Here is a 15,789-nt window from a genome sequence, read left to right on the forward strand (position 1 = left end):
AGGAAATAAATGCATTAATAAATGTAGGAACAACAAGTATTCACACACCATAAAATTCTCCATTTTAAAGTATAAAATTCAGTGGTCTTCAATATATTCACAGAATTGTGTGATCACCAATATCTAATTCCAGCACATTTTCATCACTCCAAAAAGAGATCTTGTACCTGTTCACAGTCACTCCGTGTCCCCTCCTTTCATTCGTCCCTCTCCATCCCTTAGCCCCCCAGCCCCTGGCAACCACTAATCTACTTTCTGTCTTTATGGATTTGCCCATTCTGGATCTTTCATATAAAGGGAATCATACAGTATGGCCTTTCGAATCTGGCTTCTTTCATGTATAATCCCATAACCCTTTGAACATAACTCTTTAACACTTATTTTGCTGTGTTGGGATTATTATGGCCTGCCTCCCACTGGACTATTAAGCATCACAAGGACAGATTATGCCTTATTTCAACTTTGAATGCAGAGCTCAGGGCCTGTCACAGAATGGGCAATCAATAAATGTTTGCTGAACGAATGATGCTTTATCCAGTTCCAAAATGCATGAAACACTGTGTTGACCTCACTCCTTTCATCTTTGATCAGTCTGCAGTACCACCAGAATCCTTGTCTGTAACTCTTTTCATCTCTTTCACTTGTTTTGTGTCTTTGCCTAAATTTACATTTTCTCTTTCACAAATACAGCTTAAATTCCAGAAAGTGGGAATATGTCCTGCCCCAAGTCTGTATTCACAAAGCCATGTTTGCCCCTTGTTTGTGTGGATTAACATCGTTTCTCTGAAATCTTTAAAATGAGAACCATGCCAGTGTTCTATAAACCGTAAGATTTAACATTTTCTTTCTTTTCTTCTTTTAGCCATACTTCCCATTGCCTCCAGCTGTTGCACGGAGGTTTCACATCATATTTCCAGAAGGCTCCTGGAAAGAGTGAATATGTGTCGCATCCAGAGAGCTGATGGGGATTGTGACTTGGCTGCTGTCATGTGAGTGCTCTTCAGCCGGGAGGTCTAAACCTGCACAGTGATTATTTCCCTGACCAACGAATACTAGGTTGGAAAGGCTTTGCTTGATTACAACATACAAACAATCATCCAAACAAGGGAGGGAAGAGTAAATATTCTGTCCATTAGGCCCCAGGCTCCCTGGAGTAAATTCATAGTCTCTCTGTCCAAAGATGTCCTGAGCCCCATACCAGCACACCATCTACTTCCACCCTGTAGTGCTGTGGTTAGGACTAAATTCCCCCAGTCACCAAAAAGTGTTCATGACTTTCCCAAGCAAAACAAAACCCCAAACAAAAGATAACTCTGTTATATTTCATGGCTTTTAACCTTTTTTAGTATATGGGTTGCTGTCATTTCTACTTTATGAATTCATCAGGAGCATATTATAAGGTTCAAAAAGTTAGGCTGGGTGTGGTGGTTTATGCCTGTAATCCCAGCACTTTGGGAGGCCAAGGCAGGGGTATCGCTTGAGCCCAGGTGTTCAAGACCAGCCTGGGCAACATGGCGAGACCCCATCTCTACAAAAAACTTTAAAACTAGCCAGGCATGGTGGCATGCACCTGTAGTCCCAGCTACTTGGGAGGCTGTGATGGGAGGATCGTTGAGCCCAGTTCGAGGCTGCAGTGAGCCGTGCTCATGCCAGTGCACTCCAACCTGGGTGACAGAGTTAAATCCTGTCTCAAAAAGCCACCACCACAACAACAACAAAAAGGCAAAGAAAAACAAAAGAAAAGGTTCAAAAAGAAGCGTGGAAATATCTATACCTGTCACAGTGCTATATGCAATCCAATCAGAAATGCCAATCCAATCTCTGCTTTTGATTCTGTGGTGTTGGTTCACAGTGAAGCCTCCCACCCCTGCCCCTGGCTCAGTTATTAAAAGCTTTGTTTGTATATGTACTTAACATTTCTATGGAGGCTCTAACATCTGAACTGCATTGGTATTTAGTAAATCTGGATTCTGACAACAATGCTGTGAGGAAAGCATAAATGATCTCCCAATCATACACAGGAGAAAGCTGTGACTCAGGTTACACGGTTCACTTGTGTACAGCTCGTGAATTGCAGAAACAAGATGTGAACCCAGGTCTCTTAGTTCAGAACACTTGTACACCTCCAATGTCATTCTAAAGCAGTGGTGGGACTAACCATAAAATACCCTCTCCAAACTCTACTGCATCCGAGTATCAGGCATCTCCCTGGCATGCTGGTTTTAACACCATTTGTGGCTCCAGGTGATGCTAGTGAGTCATTTGGTGCTCCTTTCTTTGGGCTATAAATAAACCCATTGCTTATGCCTGAGCTCCTGAGTCACTCAGAAACCTTGTTCTTTCAGTGAATTCAACAAATATTTATGAATTAACGATTATGCGCCAAGCACTGTTCTATATGCTGGGGATGCAGTGGTGACAAAATGGGTTCTGTCTGCCTAGAGTCTCAAGGGGACTCTTTATCCAGCTGGGTTCTGCAGATCATCTTAATGATTTGAGATGATCTCTGGAATTTGAAATATATTTCCCCCCCTTTCAGAGGGATTTATCCATTATTCAATTTTGAGGAAAAACTGCTCCAAGATAAGCGTTCTTAAAAGTTCAGAGGAAGAGTTTGTAAGATGTCTGTTGATAGACTTTCATCAGGTTAGGGGCTGTGAACTTCCTGAAATTTTTGTGTATGAACCTGTGAGCATTTTTAGAAGGTCCATAGGTTTTATAAGATTCTCAAAGTTTCTGAGATCAAATAAAGTTTAAAGGTCACACTCAGGGTCAGATGTAGGGGAGGAAACAATTCTTGATTCAAACTTGTATTAAGCATGAGTGTCTTTGTGGGAGAAGGGAGAAGCCTGAGAATTTTCTCAGCATCTCCTCAGTTCAAGCCACCACGTGGCTCCATTGGCTCAGGTGGTTTAGTCATTGGGAACCAGCATCATCTGTGGCACTCCAGGGGCTACATACCAATGAGGATTCTGAGGGGTGCTCCAAGTTCCCAACTTCTTTGAAAAATTCCTTGGTACATGTCTGGCCAAGATTCTACCAGTCTTTTATTTAATCTTAAAGAATATTGTTGGTAATAGTTGGAAAGTAAAAAATTCATAGACAATGCATGGATAGACAATGCTCTAGGTAGTTAGAAACAGCTGGATATTTGTGTCGAGTGGACACAGCTGCACTAAATCTGTCTGAACGTGCTCCAGTTGCTCTGAGAAACTCCAAATTTTCAACTCCTCTCAATTCCTTCCACCTTATTGGCACATATCACCTCAGACCCGAAGCTTAAAGCTTGTAAGGGCTCCAATAGGACTCCCAGAAAGGCTTGGAGAAAAAAAACAGAGGAAGTTTCTGTGGGTGTATAAGAGATTCTGGAGGTTATCCAGGGAAGGTATTGGTAACAGGATTTTCAGGGATGTTTCTTTGGGATAAGCAGGTGTCAGAGATCTGAAAGGCATAAGAACAGAAATGATGTTTTGCTGTGATAAGGGAAAATATAATCAGAAACATAAGTCTTCATTTTTAAAAGGACTCAATTTTAATTAAAGAGGAACTAGGAAGCCAATCAGTTGGATCTAAAAATATTTACTTTATTCAAGCACAATTTGTAAATTGACCTCTCTGTGCTAAGAAAGCTGAAAAATACAGAGTTGTTATGACCTAATCTCAAATAAAATTAAATTTAATTCTGTAGTATTTTTTTAACCATAAATTACAGATCCTGTCTGTTGTGTTTCCTGATGTTCAACATGAATAGATAAAGATTCTCTTGTTTTCAGATTAGTTTAGTATGGAGCATGTCTTTACTTATCTAAAATGTAGTCCCTTATCCCTGACTGGGTATAAAGACTTTAAGATTTGAGAAAGTGTTTAAGATGCAGAAAGCATTGCTAACACTGGAAATGTAATTCCCAAGTAGCATGTATTACTAATAACAATTAATTAATATAAATCAACGTACGGTAAACTTGCTAGGCTTCTTTTTCTTTTCTGCCTAGAAATAGGTCCTTTGTTTCATACCTTATAAATGGTCATTGTAGTTTTTGATGCCTGAGACAGCAGTTTTCTTGTTCAAACTCCTCTACAGTGACTTCATTAATGAGCTTCTGAATGTTTCTGAACATAAATACAATAACAGGTTGTTTATCATGGCCGGGCGCGGTGGCTCACGCCTGTAATCCCAGCACTTTGGGAGGCCGAGGCAGGCGGATCACGAGGTCAGAAGATCGAGACCATCCTGGCTAACACGGTGAAACCCTGTCTCTACTAAAAATACAAAAAAATTAGCCGGGCATGGTGGCAGGCACCTGTAGTCCCAGCTACTCGGGAGGCTGAGGCAGGAGAATGGCGTGAACCCAGGAGGCGGAGCTTGCAGTGAGCCAAGGTCGCGCCACTGCACTCCAGCCTGGGTGACTCCGTCTCAAAAAAAAAAAAAAAAAAAAAAAGTTGTTTATGTTGAGCAGAGGCCTGAGGATTCTTGAATCAAACAGACATTTTTTGTTGTGAGAAAATTTGAGGTTTTTAAATAGAATTATCTGGAAGGCTTGAGTAGTTTTTCAGATGTGGTTGTGAGGCGTTGTTTTGTTTAGAGGAATGGGTAAAGAAATAAAGTTTAAGGGATATTAAAGGTATAATCTCTATGGCAGGGCCACCCCTTTACATCCATCAGACTATCTCCAGCTATCCTCCTGAGGGTTAAGAAAAAAAAAATAAGGGGATTGGCCTCAGGATTTCTTACAGTCAAAACTCTCCACCTACAAACTCACCATTGGGAAGGTGGGGATTGGTGCCCATCAGAATACTATGGAATTGCGAGTAGGGGAAGGAATGTGGAATAGGCCAGCCCCCTTTCCAACATTGCTTCATCTCTTTCTATCCTGGTGGAAAATACATGGGATCCAAGTAGAGATTTAAGAAGTTTTTAAACTTTAGGATTCTAAAACATCATGAGATCTCAGATTTGGGAGCTGTATTCTGGTAGCTGATTTTTTTCCCCAGTTGAATTACATTGAGAGGTTGCCTCACCAGCAAGTCTTTGAAAAAGCCCACATGCTAGTTGTTGCCTGTTTTCCTATGGTCCTCCACCTTTCTGAATCCTCTGTCTATATCTCTTCCATCTGGTTCTCTCCTTCAGCCCCGGTGCCAATGCCCCTCCCTGAATCCCATCTCTCTTATTTTTATAATGGACTTGAATCGTAGGACTTTCCTGTGTAACTTATGGGCTTATCTGCATGTCACAGAAATCTTCTTTTTTTTTCTTTTTGAGACAGAGTTTCCCTCTTGTTGTCCAGGCTGGAGTGCAGTGACACGATCTCAGCTCACTACAACCTCCGCCTACCTGGTTCAAACGATTCTCCTACCTCAGCCTCCCAAGTGGCTGGGATTACAGGTGCGTGCCACCATGCCCAGCTAATTTTTGTATTTTTAGTAGTAGAGACAGGGGTTCACCACGTTGGCCAGGCTGGTCTCGATCACCCGACCTCAGGTGATCTTCCTGCCTCGGCCTCCTAAAGTGTTGGGATTATAGGCGTGAGCTACCGTGCCCAGCCTGCATGTCACTAAAATCTTTATCTGCTCAGTTTCTTTCTGACATCACAGGGAGAGGCAAGAGTTTTAGTCCTTTGGAAAGGGTAGGAGCTTCAGTGCCAGATTTTTGTTTGTTTGTTTGTTTGTTTTTGTTTCCTACGCAACAGTGCTACAGCCATGTTTTCTCCTATGATAGCAAACCAACTGACCATAGTGAGAATTAGGCTGTTTGTTTTTTTTTAAGACTCTCTATCTAATACACATAGGGAATATATTATTCTCTTATTAAGATGCTCCACTTCTTTCAAATTAATATTCCCCATATGCTGGCTTTATTATGTTAAAGCTCATTTGTAACTTTCCCCCCATTCTCCCCACTTTTCTCTCATTTCAGTAGTCCCTACATTAGCTGAAAAAGATTCAACTTGCGTCATCTAGAAAAATAGCAGCTTATTCTCTACCCCACCTCTGTTTTTTCCCTGAATAACAGGGTCAGAAGTTTCAATTTATCTGGATACGGAAATACTGTATATGTAGAGCCAGCAGGATTTGTGATATTTGGTAAGAGCTGATGACCCCTCATGGGGAAATTAGAAGTCACCAATATCTTTTTCAACAAAAAAAATTATTCTAGTTACCAGAAACTGTGCATGCTGTAGCATTCTCCCAGCCCACTGTGAAAACTTCATATAGAAAAATGAAAATGAGCCAGGTGCAGTGGCTCATGTCTGTAATTCCAGCACTTCGGGGGCTGAGGCGAGTGGATCACCTGAGTTCAGGAGTTCAAGACCAGCCTGGCCAACATGGTAAAATGCCATCTCTACTAATAATACAAAAATTAGCCAGGTGTGGTGGTGCACACCTGTAATCCCGGCTACTCGGGAGGCTGAGGCAGAAGAATCACTTGAACCCGGGAGACGGAAGTGCAGTGAGCCGAGATCATGCCATTGCACTCCAGCCTGGGTGACAAGAGCAAAACTCCATCTCACCAAAAAAAAAAAAAAAAAAAAAAAAAGAAAGAAAAAGAAAAGAAAAATGAAAATGAAAGCACATTCTGAACTGTGGCATAGATCTATATCATATTAAAATGTTAACAAATGCCTAGAATATCTTAGTTTTGTTTTGTTAATTTAAGTTTTAAATTAAGTTTCAGTTTTAAATTAGTTTCAGTTTTGAATAAGGCGTTTTCAAGACACTTCTAGACTATTCCTCCTTCAAGGAGCATAACTCCAGTAGGAAAGATGAGACAAGTACTCAGATAAAAGACAGAATAAAGTAAGTGCCAGAAAACAGATAACTCTCACCGTGGAGAATCAGAGGGGAAAAAAGACGGCATCTAGCTGAGAGAATCTACAAATCCTTACGGATCAGAAAAATCTCAAACAAACCTTAAGGATGTGTTTGAGATGGGCTGTGAGGATGAATTGGTTTTGTTGGGTTCACTTGGTTTTTATTATTGTCTCTTTTCCTCCTTTTCTTCTTCCTCTTTTTTCTCCTTCCTTTTCTCCTTCTCCTCCTCCTCATCCAATTCCTTCTTCTCCTCCTCCTCATCCAATTCCTTCTTCTCCTCCTCTTTCTTTTAATACTCTCTGATGATATCTGAGGACCCACAGGCAGCAGTGTTTGTAAAGTCAAAATTGAACCTTGTGGTGCTCAGCTTTAGAATTCACTTCATTTCTACACTTAATTCAGAAATTTAGTCTGAATTTAGTCTCTAGGAATACAGTGTCCCAAAGTGGGAGCTGCATGTAAGTCACTAAGTGATTATTTATATATGTTTTATATCAGTGACTTTCTTTTGCTTCCTTTTCTAACAGCCTTCATGTCAAGCGCAGAAGAATCTGTGTCAGCCCGCACAACCATACTGTTAAGCAGTGGATGAAAGTGCAAGCTGCCAAGAAAAATGGTAAAGGAAATGTTTGCCACAGGAAGAAACACCATGGCAAGAGGAACAGTAACAGGGCACATCAGGGGAAACACGAAACATACGGCCATAAAACTCCTTATTAGAGAGTCTACAGATGAATCTACAGAGACAATTCCTCAAGTGGACTTGGCCATGATTGGTTGTAAGTTTATCATCTGAATTCTTCTTATTGTAGACAACAGAACAAAACAAAACATTGGTTTTTAAAAAATGAACAATTGTGTGGTATGCAAATGTAGCCAATAATATGCTTAACTGGAAAATGAAATGAAAAGATAATACTGGCTGGGTATGGTGGTTCACACCTTTTATCCCAGCACTTCGGGAGGCTGAGGCAGGAGGATCACTTGAGACCAGGAGTTTGAGACCAGCCTGGGCAACATAGCAAGACCTCATTTCTACAAACAAAAAAAAAATTAGCCCGGCATGGTAGTACTTGCCTATAATCCCAGCCACATGGGAGGCTGAGGTGGGAGGATCACTTGAGTCTGGGAGAGTTTGAGGTTGCAGTGAGCAGCCTGGGTGACAGAATGAGACCCTGTCTTTAAAAATAATAATAATAATGATAGTGTATATCTTCATATAATATTTTAAGAGGAGCATATAGATATAACTTCTCCCAACTTTTTAATTATAGTTTTCCAAACTTACAGAGAAGTTAAAAGAATGGTACAATGAACATCTATATATCTTTCACCACAATATTAATCATTGTTAATATTGTGTCACATTTGCTTTCTCTCTCCTCTCTTTGTATGTGTTTCTGTATAAAATATTATAACTTTTAAAATATATCTTGTTTTGCTAAACCATTTGAAAATAAGTTGCAAAAATCATGACACTTCACCCCTAGTTTCTTTTTGGTGTTATAACTTGACATACCCTAAAATAAAGACATTTTTCTACATAATCACCTTATCAGTTTTATACCTAAAAAATTAATAATTTCATCTAATATATTCCATATTCAAATTTTCCAAACTATTTAGAGAGCATTTTATGTAGTTTTTTTTTCACTCCAGTAATCAATCAAGGTTGACATACATATTGCAAATAATTGTTATTTTTCTTTAATATCTTTCAATCTAAGAAAGTTCCTCTGTCTTTTTTTTAATTTTTAAAATTATTTTGTTGAGGGAGGGTCTTGCTGTGTCTTCCAGGCTGGAGTGCAGTGGCACAATTTTGATTTTGGCTTACTGAAGCCTCAACTTCTAGGGCTCAAGCAATCCTCCCACCTCAGCCTCCCGAGTATCTGGGATCAAGGTGCATACCCACCACACCTGGCTAATTTTGTTTATTTTTTGTAGAGACAGGGTCTCACTATGTTGCCCAGGTTGATCTCAAACTCCTGGGCTCAAGCGATCCTCCCACCTTAGCCTCCCAAAGTACTGGGATTATAGGTGTGAGCCACAGTGCCTGGCCTAATTATTTTCTTGTGATCAAATTCAGGTTTAATGTTTTTGGTTAAGAATTTCCTACGTGAATTCGTGTACTTATTTTGTCATTTAGAGTTCATAAATATTAGGGTTTATTTTCTAAATAGAATAGTTTAAACTAAATATAACTTCAAGACATCTAGTTTGAGTAGCTACCGTTGTTTGGATTGAAATTTTCTGATACTGAAAAGAACAAAAAGCCTGCCTTTCTGCCCAGAACCTTTTGCCTCCCCCAGTCAGTTCTTGGAGCAGCACTAGTTAGGGGCCCAGAGTTCGGCCTTCTGTGTGGTGATTTTATGCTCTGCCTAAACAAGGAGCCTACATCTTTTAGCTCCTATCCCACCCTTCTCACACGTTTTTGTTGTTGTTTGTTTGTTTTTTTTTTTGAGACAGAGTCTCACTCTGTTGCCCAGGCTGGAGTGCAGTGGCACAATCTTGGCTCATTGCAACCTCTGCCTCCCGCGTTCAAGTGATTCTCTTGCCTCAGCCTCCCAAGTAACTGATATTACAGGCGCCCAGCCACCACACCCCGCTGATTTTTGTATTTTTAGTAGAGACGGGGTTTTCCCATGTTGGCCGGGCTGGTCTCAAACTCCTGACCTCAAGTGATCCACCCGCCTGTGCCTCCCAAAGTGCTGGAATTACCAGCGTGAGCCACCATGCCGGGCTCACACGTTTGAGTTGATACTATTGTGCCATTCCTCTTTTGGCCTCTTTTTTGTCCATAGAGGCTTCAAGATAGATAGGTAAGAGCCCAGTAGTGTTCACAAGAAGCCAACAGAGAGCAGGAGCCACTTTATCAGGTGGCAGGTGTCCTGGGCCTCCCTGCTGGCTAGTCCCAAGCGGTGGTGTTGCCAGGATGTCTTGGAGGTGATAATGGGACACACAGAGGCACTGAGTCTCCATAGGTTAAAATGCCACCAAAACTGGCCTTTGCCTAATATCCCTCATTGACTATTTAGCATTTAATTTATTTATTTTCCTGACATTTCTGCAAGCTTTGTATTTATATTTCCACTTTATAGATGAGGAAATTTGAGGCTCTTAGAGGTAAAATGACTTGCCCAGGTCACACAGGAAGTGGCAGAGACAAGCTTTTTAAATAAGAAAAAATTAATAAAATATAATATGAGAGTAACTTAAAATATTAATAAACCACAATTTTAAATTAATTAACCGTGATAACCAACATTAATAAAAGTTAAGATACCAAAACACTGGTGTCTAATTCTTTCAACTAACAACTTGAATTATTTTCCATTTTAAATTAATTAACCATGATAACCAACATTAATAAAAGTTAAGATACCAAAACACTGGTGTCTAATTCTTTCAACTAACAACTTGAATTATTTTCCATTTTATTTCTTCTTACTAGATCGATCTGCAATTCTACACAATTGTTGGGTAGCTATGAATGACAGGTTTACATGATATATTTTAAAAACTGATTTTTCTGCAATGCAAATAATTGAACTTTGTCTGAAGATAGTGTGCCTGGGAAACCAGATTTTTTTTATTTTTATTTTTATTTTTATTTTTATTTTTTTGAGATGGAGTCTTGCTCTGTCACCAGGCTGGAGTGCAGTGGTGCAATCTCGGCTCACTGCAATCTCTGCCTCCTGGGTTCAAGCAATTCCCTTGCCTCAGCCTCCCAAGTAGCTGGGACTACAGGTGCACACCACCATATCTGGCTAATTTTTTGTATTTTAGTAGAGACAGGGTTTCACCATGTTGGCCAGGATGGTCTCAATCTCCTGACCTCGTGATCCACCCACCTCGGCCTCCCAAAGTGCTGGGATAACAGGCATGAGCCACCGCGCCCGGCCAAAACCAGATTCTTAAAGAAATTACATTTTACAGGTTATTGCATGTGCTTAGTAAAACATTATTGTATCACTGTTACTGTACTATGTACTATTATTGTACTAAGAGTAAATACTGTTACTATATCATGAGTTACTGTATAATGAGTAAATCACCTCGTTAATCCTTTAAGTTTTCTTTTTGAAAAGTTACATTTTTATTGAAGTAATATAGGTGTGCGATTTAAAAAATCAAAAGTACAGCAGAATTTATAATAAAAATAACATCCTCCCACCCTATCCTCCCTATTCCTAGACCTATCCTTGAGGCAACATCTTGTAATCCTTTTTTTTGAGACAGGGTCTTGCTCTGTTGCCCAGGCTGGAGTGCAGTGGAGCAATCTGGGCTCATTGCAATCTTGACCTCTTGAGCTCAAGCAATCCTTTTACCTCAGCCTCCCTAGTAGCTGGGACTACAGGCATGTGCCACCATGTCTGGCTATTTTTAAAAAATTATTATTTTCTGTAGAGACAGGGTCTCACTATGTTGCCCAGGCTGGTCTTGAACTCCTGGGCTTAAGCGATCCTCCCATCTCACCCTCCCAAAGTGCTAGGATTACAGGCATGAGCCACTGCACCTAGCTTTCTTAATCCTTTAAAAAGTTTAAGTTCTAGTGGTTACTTCTGTGATTTCAAATGAAACGCTTAAAGTATCATTTCTTTGCTTATCTCTTCCCTTCTTTCTCCTCATCCTAGTGCTTGATGTTTCATTACAATTATTTTTCTTTATCTCTGTAACTTTCAATAATATACTTGTCTTCCATTTATTAGTCTTTTTAAAATAACTTTTTCTTTTTTCTTTCTTTCTTTTTTTTTTTTTTTTTTTTGATACAGAGTCTCACTCTATCACACAGGCTGGAGGGCAGTGGCAGGATCTCAGTTCACCCCAACATTTACCTCACGGGTTCAAGGGATTCTCGTGCCTCAGCCTTCCAAGTAGCTGGGATTACAGGTGTGCACCAGTACACCTGGCTATTTTAAGTATTTTTTGTTACAGACGGGGTTTCACCATGTTGGCTGGGCTGGTCTCAAACTTCTGATCTCAAGTGATCCATCTGCCTTGGCCTCCCAAAGTGCTGGGATTACAGGCATGAGCCACTGCACCTGGCCTACTTATTAGGCTTTATGTAAGATGTACATAGTACTCCATACTCCTTTCCTTTTCCTCCTATTGAAACTGTTCCTATAAACTTTATAAAATTAATCAGAGAAGAAGAGAGGGTGAGAAACATAAATAATCCAAGCTTGCAGCACATTCAGCATTAATCACTAGGTCACTTTGCTTGCTGACCCCTTCCTCATAGTTGTTTGGCTATTGCTTCAGAATTATGTGCAGTCTGTTACAAGATTATAGTTCCCCTTAACTGCTCTATAGATAACAGCTTGAACATTATGAAATGCTAAGTTTTCCCTTCGAGACATTCTTTCAGGTCCTGCATACTGATGAAACTACTGATGTCAGCTGGTCTGAAGGACCCTACCAGAAGCTAAATCATCAAAGAATGCAATTTCCATATCCTAATGATTTAATCTCCCTTACTCTGACCAATCAGTGGCCCAAATTTTCCAGCCCCTTGCCTCCCAGAACCCCAGCCCAGAACTCTTCAGAGATTTAAGAATCTCCTCCTACCTCCTGACTCAGCACCATGTAATCATTAAACTCTCTGCTGCAAACTCTGCTGTCTCAATGTATCAGTCTGTTACTGCACAGTGGGTGTATGAACCTGTTGGTCTTACGACACTATCCTCCTATGTTATGTCACATCAGCTATACTTTTACATTTACATATCTGATGTTGATAATTCTAACTCTGCACTATAGTAATAATTGTCTTTCCTGTTTTGCTTAGGGCAGGGTTTCACAATCCTGGCACTACTGACATCTTGGGCTGATAATTCTTTGTTGTGGGGGGCTCTCCCATATACTCTAGGTGGGTTAGTAGTATCTCTGGCCTCTACCCACCAGATGACATCCAAAAATGTCTGAAGATATTGCCAAATGTCCCCTGGGGAGGGGTATAAAAATCTCCTCTAACCCCAGTTGAAAACAACTGGTCTAGAATCTAAGGTAGATTTCAAAATTGAAAACCAATGTAGTCGGAAAAATTCTGAGATGACCCCTAAATTTTCTGCCCTGGTATAGACATACCTCCCAAGCACCAATCTAGGTGCTGCAGTGAAGTTATTTTGCAAATGTAATTAAGGTCACAAATCAGTTGACCTTAAGATAGGGAAATTATCCATGTGATAGTGACTTAATCACAGGAGCCCTTTCAATTTTTTGAGACAGAGTTTCGCTCTTGTTGCCCAGGCTGGAGTGCAATGGCACAATCTCAGCTCACCACAACCTCTGCTTCCCAGGCTCAAGCGATTCTCCTGCCTCAGCCTCCCGAGTAGTTGGCATTACAGGCACACACCACCACACCCGGCTAATTTTTTATATTTTTGGTAGAGACGGGGTCCGCCTGCCTCAGCCTCCCAAAGTGCTGGGATTACAGGCATGAGCCACCATCCCCGGCCCCAAGTTCTTTATATAGCCTACTATTCTTGCCTTTATCAGTCACTTGAAATCTTGAGATGACCACTTGTGCATATGAAGCTGTTTATAGTTCTAAGATTTTTAAGTAACAGCATTCACGTCAACTGCATTGCTGGGGAGGGCTGTGCCCTTCAAAATGAGTGCAAAATGTCTGCCTCCAGATCCCTAAAAGTGGGCAATGACTTTTCTATCAGTTGGCAATGGCTTTTTTTTTTTTTTTTTTTTTTTTTAGCTTTCTGTCTGTTTCTGATGGGTGCTTCTGTTTCTGGCTACCCTGGATTGGTAGATGAGTTTTTACTCCTTTTTTTTTTTTTTTTTTTTTTTTTGAGACAGAGTCTCGCTCTGTCCCCCAGGCTGGAGTGCAGTGGCATTTTTACTCCTTTTAATAGGAAGACTATTGGTCGGGCGCAGTGGCTCACGCCTGTAATCCCAGCACTTTGGGAGACCGTGGTGGGTGGATCACGAGGTCAGGAGTTTGAGACCAGCCTGGACAACATGGTGAAACACCTTCTGTACTAAAAATACAAAAAATTAGCTGAGCATGGTGGCAGGCACCTGTAATCCCAGCTACTCGGGAGGCTGAGGCAGGAGAATTGCTTGAACCTGGGAGGTGGAGGTTGCAGTGAGCTGAGACCGCAGTATTGCACTCCAGCCTGGGCAATAGAGTGAAAGTCCATCTCAAAAAAAAGAAAAGAAAAAGATCTTTCATTTTGTAGAAAATGGATTTTCTGGGTAATGCCATTAAACTTCACTATTTCAATCTAAATTGGGATGGCTAGCAGACAATCTAAAATGCTTCACTCATTCTTTGAAGCTTTACTAGAGAATGAGAGAAGGAGGACAAAGATGACCTAAATGTGGTATTAGTACGCATCCCTGTGAGATCTGAATTTTTTTTTTTTTTTTTTTTTTTTTTTTTTTTTTTTGAGACAGAGTCTCACTCTGTCGCCCAAGCTGGATTGCAGTGGCTCGATCTCGGCTCACTGCAACCTTCACTTCCTAGGTTCAAGCGATTCTCCTGCCTCAGCTTCCTGAGTAGCTGGGATTACAGGCGTGCACCATCACACCCGGCTAATTTTTGTATTTTTAGTAGAGATGGGGTTTCACCATGTTGGTCAGGCTGGTCTTGAACTTCTGACCTCGTGATCCGCCCGCCTTGGCCTCCCAAAGTGCTGGGATTACAGGCGTGAGCCACTGCACCCAGCCTTGAATTTTTATACTATCACAGAATAAATAGAACTATGATATATGTTTCACAATTACATAGCTAATTCGATGTTCTTTTGACAATTCTAGCACATTGTTTTTACAATGATAAAATCATTGTTTCCCTCTGGTAAATGTGGGTGACTCCAAGCTCATTCCATCCTAATGCCATGCTTATGCTCTTCCTCACTATTCCTGACAGATAACTGATTAACTGGCATATTGCAGCCTTTATATATTCTTGCCATTCTACCTCCATATAAACTTATCAAAACAGTACAGCATCTCCTTTCTTCATCCAGTGTTTAGCACATGGTAGGCACTCAGTAAATATTTATTGATAAATATATGTAGGCAAGTGACATCTTACTTGCTCAATTACAATGAAAACAAAACACCACAGAGCAGTCATGCACTCTTGAGATGACCAACTTCTACTGAAAAATGAGAAGGCTGCTGAGGGTTAAATTCTGCCAAGACCTGGCCTAGGAAACTATGTTAAATTAAGCCAGTGTGACTGGGCTCCAGTGTTTCCAAGCTTTTCCTAATATCAGACTTTTCATGCCCTCAGCCTGTCTATAAGATAGACATATCTCTATTTCTGCTCATTTTTCTCCCAGGCCATAATTATATGCATCAGTGAGTTAAAAAACCTTCTTTGCACAGTAGGTAGGACAGGAGAAACGGCTTCTGGAAGACCAACTTTGCTAAACGCAGGCCACAGTGAAGACAAATGGCACAATCTGTGAGAAAAGTCAGTTTTGGAAAGAATGTGGGAACATAGTGGCCTTGGAGATTATAAAAGATGAAGAAAGGAGGTGATGCCCTGTTGATTCTTTACTTGGAGAGTTACCCTGGACCAATCAGAAGGGCTAAAATTTAAAAGATAAAAATATCAAGTGTTAGTCCCGGTGTGGTGGCTCACGCCTGTTATCTCAGCACTCTGGGAGGCCGAGGCAGGTGGATCACCTGAGGTTGGGAGTTCAAGACCAGCCTGACTAAAATGGAGAAACCCCATCTCTACTAAAAATACAAAATTAGCCGGGCGTGGTGGCACATGCCTGTAATCCCAGCTACTCGGGAGGCTGAGGCAGGAGAATCACTTGAACCAGGGAGGCAGAGGTTGCAGTGAGCCGAGATCGCGCCACTGCACTCCAGCCTGGGCAAAAGAGTGAGACGTCATCTCACACACACACACACAAAAATCAAGTGTTAGTAAGGATGTGGAGCAACTGGAACTTTTATGTGTGTGAGAAGAGGTGCAAATTAATAAAATCATTTTGGAGAACTGTCTTC

At 40.9% G+C, this 15,789-nt stretch overlaps 1 protein-coding gene across 3 annotated transcripts; it reads left to right on the plus strand.

Annotated features, from left to right (window-relative positions):
- The first annotated feature begins 866 nt into the window (after positions 1-866).
- On the plus strand, positions 867-14,753 carry CCL28 (C-C motif chemokine ligand 28). 3 transcript variants are annotated; one of them, XR_004671567.3, is made up of 3 exons: positions 867-989; positions 7,338-7,589; positions 11,583-14,753. XR_004671567.3 is itself a non-coding variant. In XM_034960121.2 (3 exons), exons 1-3 carry the CDS (start codon positions 940-942, stop codon positions 7,400-7,402), a joined length of 234 nt encoding a protein of 77 aa, XP_034816012.1. In that variant the 5' UTR covers positions 875-939; the 3' UTR covers positions 7,403-7,469. The 3 variants fall into 3 exon arrangements, 2 of the variants coding, with proteins under 2 accessions (XP_054968373.1, XP_034816012.1); XM_034960121.2 differs by lacking the exon at positions 11,583-14,753 and adding an exon at positions 5,265-5,383 and having other exon boundaries at positions 875-989; positions 7,338-7,469; XM_055112398.2 differs by having other exon boundaries at positions 7,338-14,751.
- The last annotated feature ends 1,036 nt before the right edge of the window (positions 14,754-15,789 follow it).

Source organism: Pan paniscus, chromosome 4 (assembly GCF_029289425.2).
Source record: "Pan paniscus chromosome 4, NHGRI_mPanPan1-v2.0_pri, whole genome shotgun sequence".
Lineage (NCBI taxonomy): Eukaryota > Metazoa > Chordata > Mammalia > Primates > Hominidae > Pan > Pan paniscus.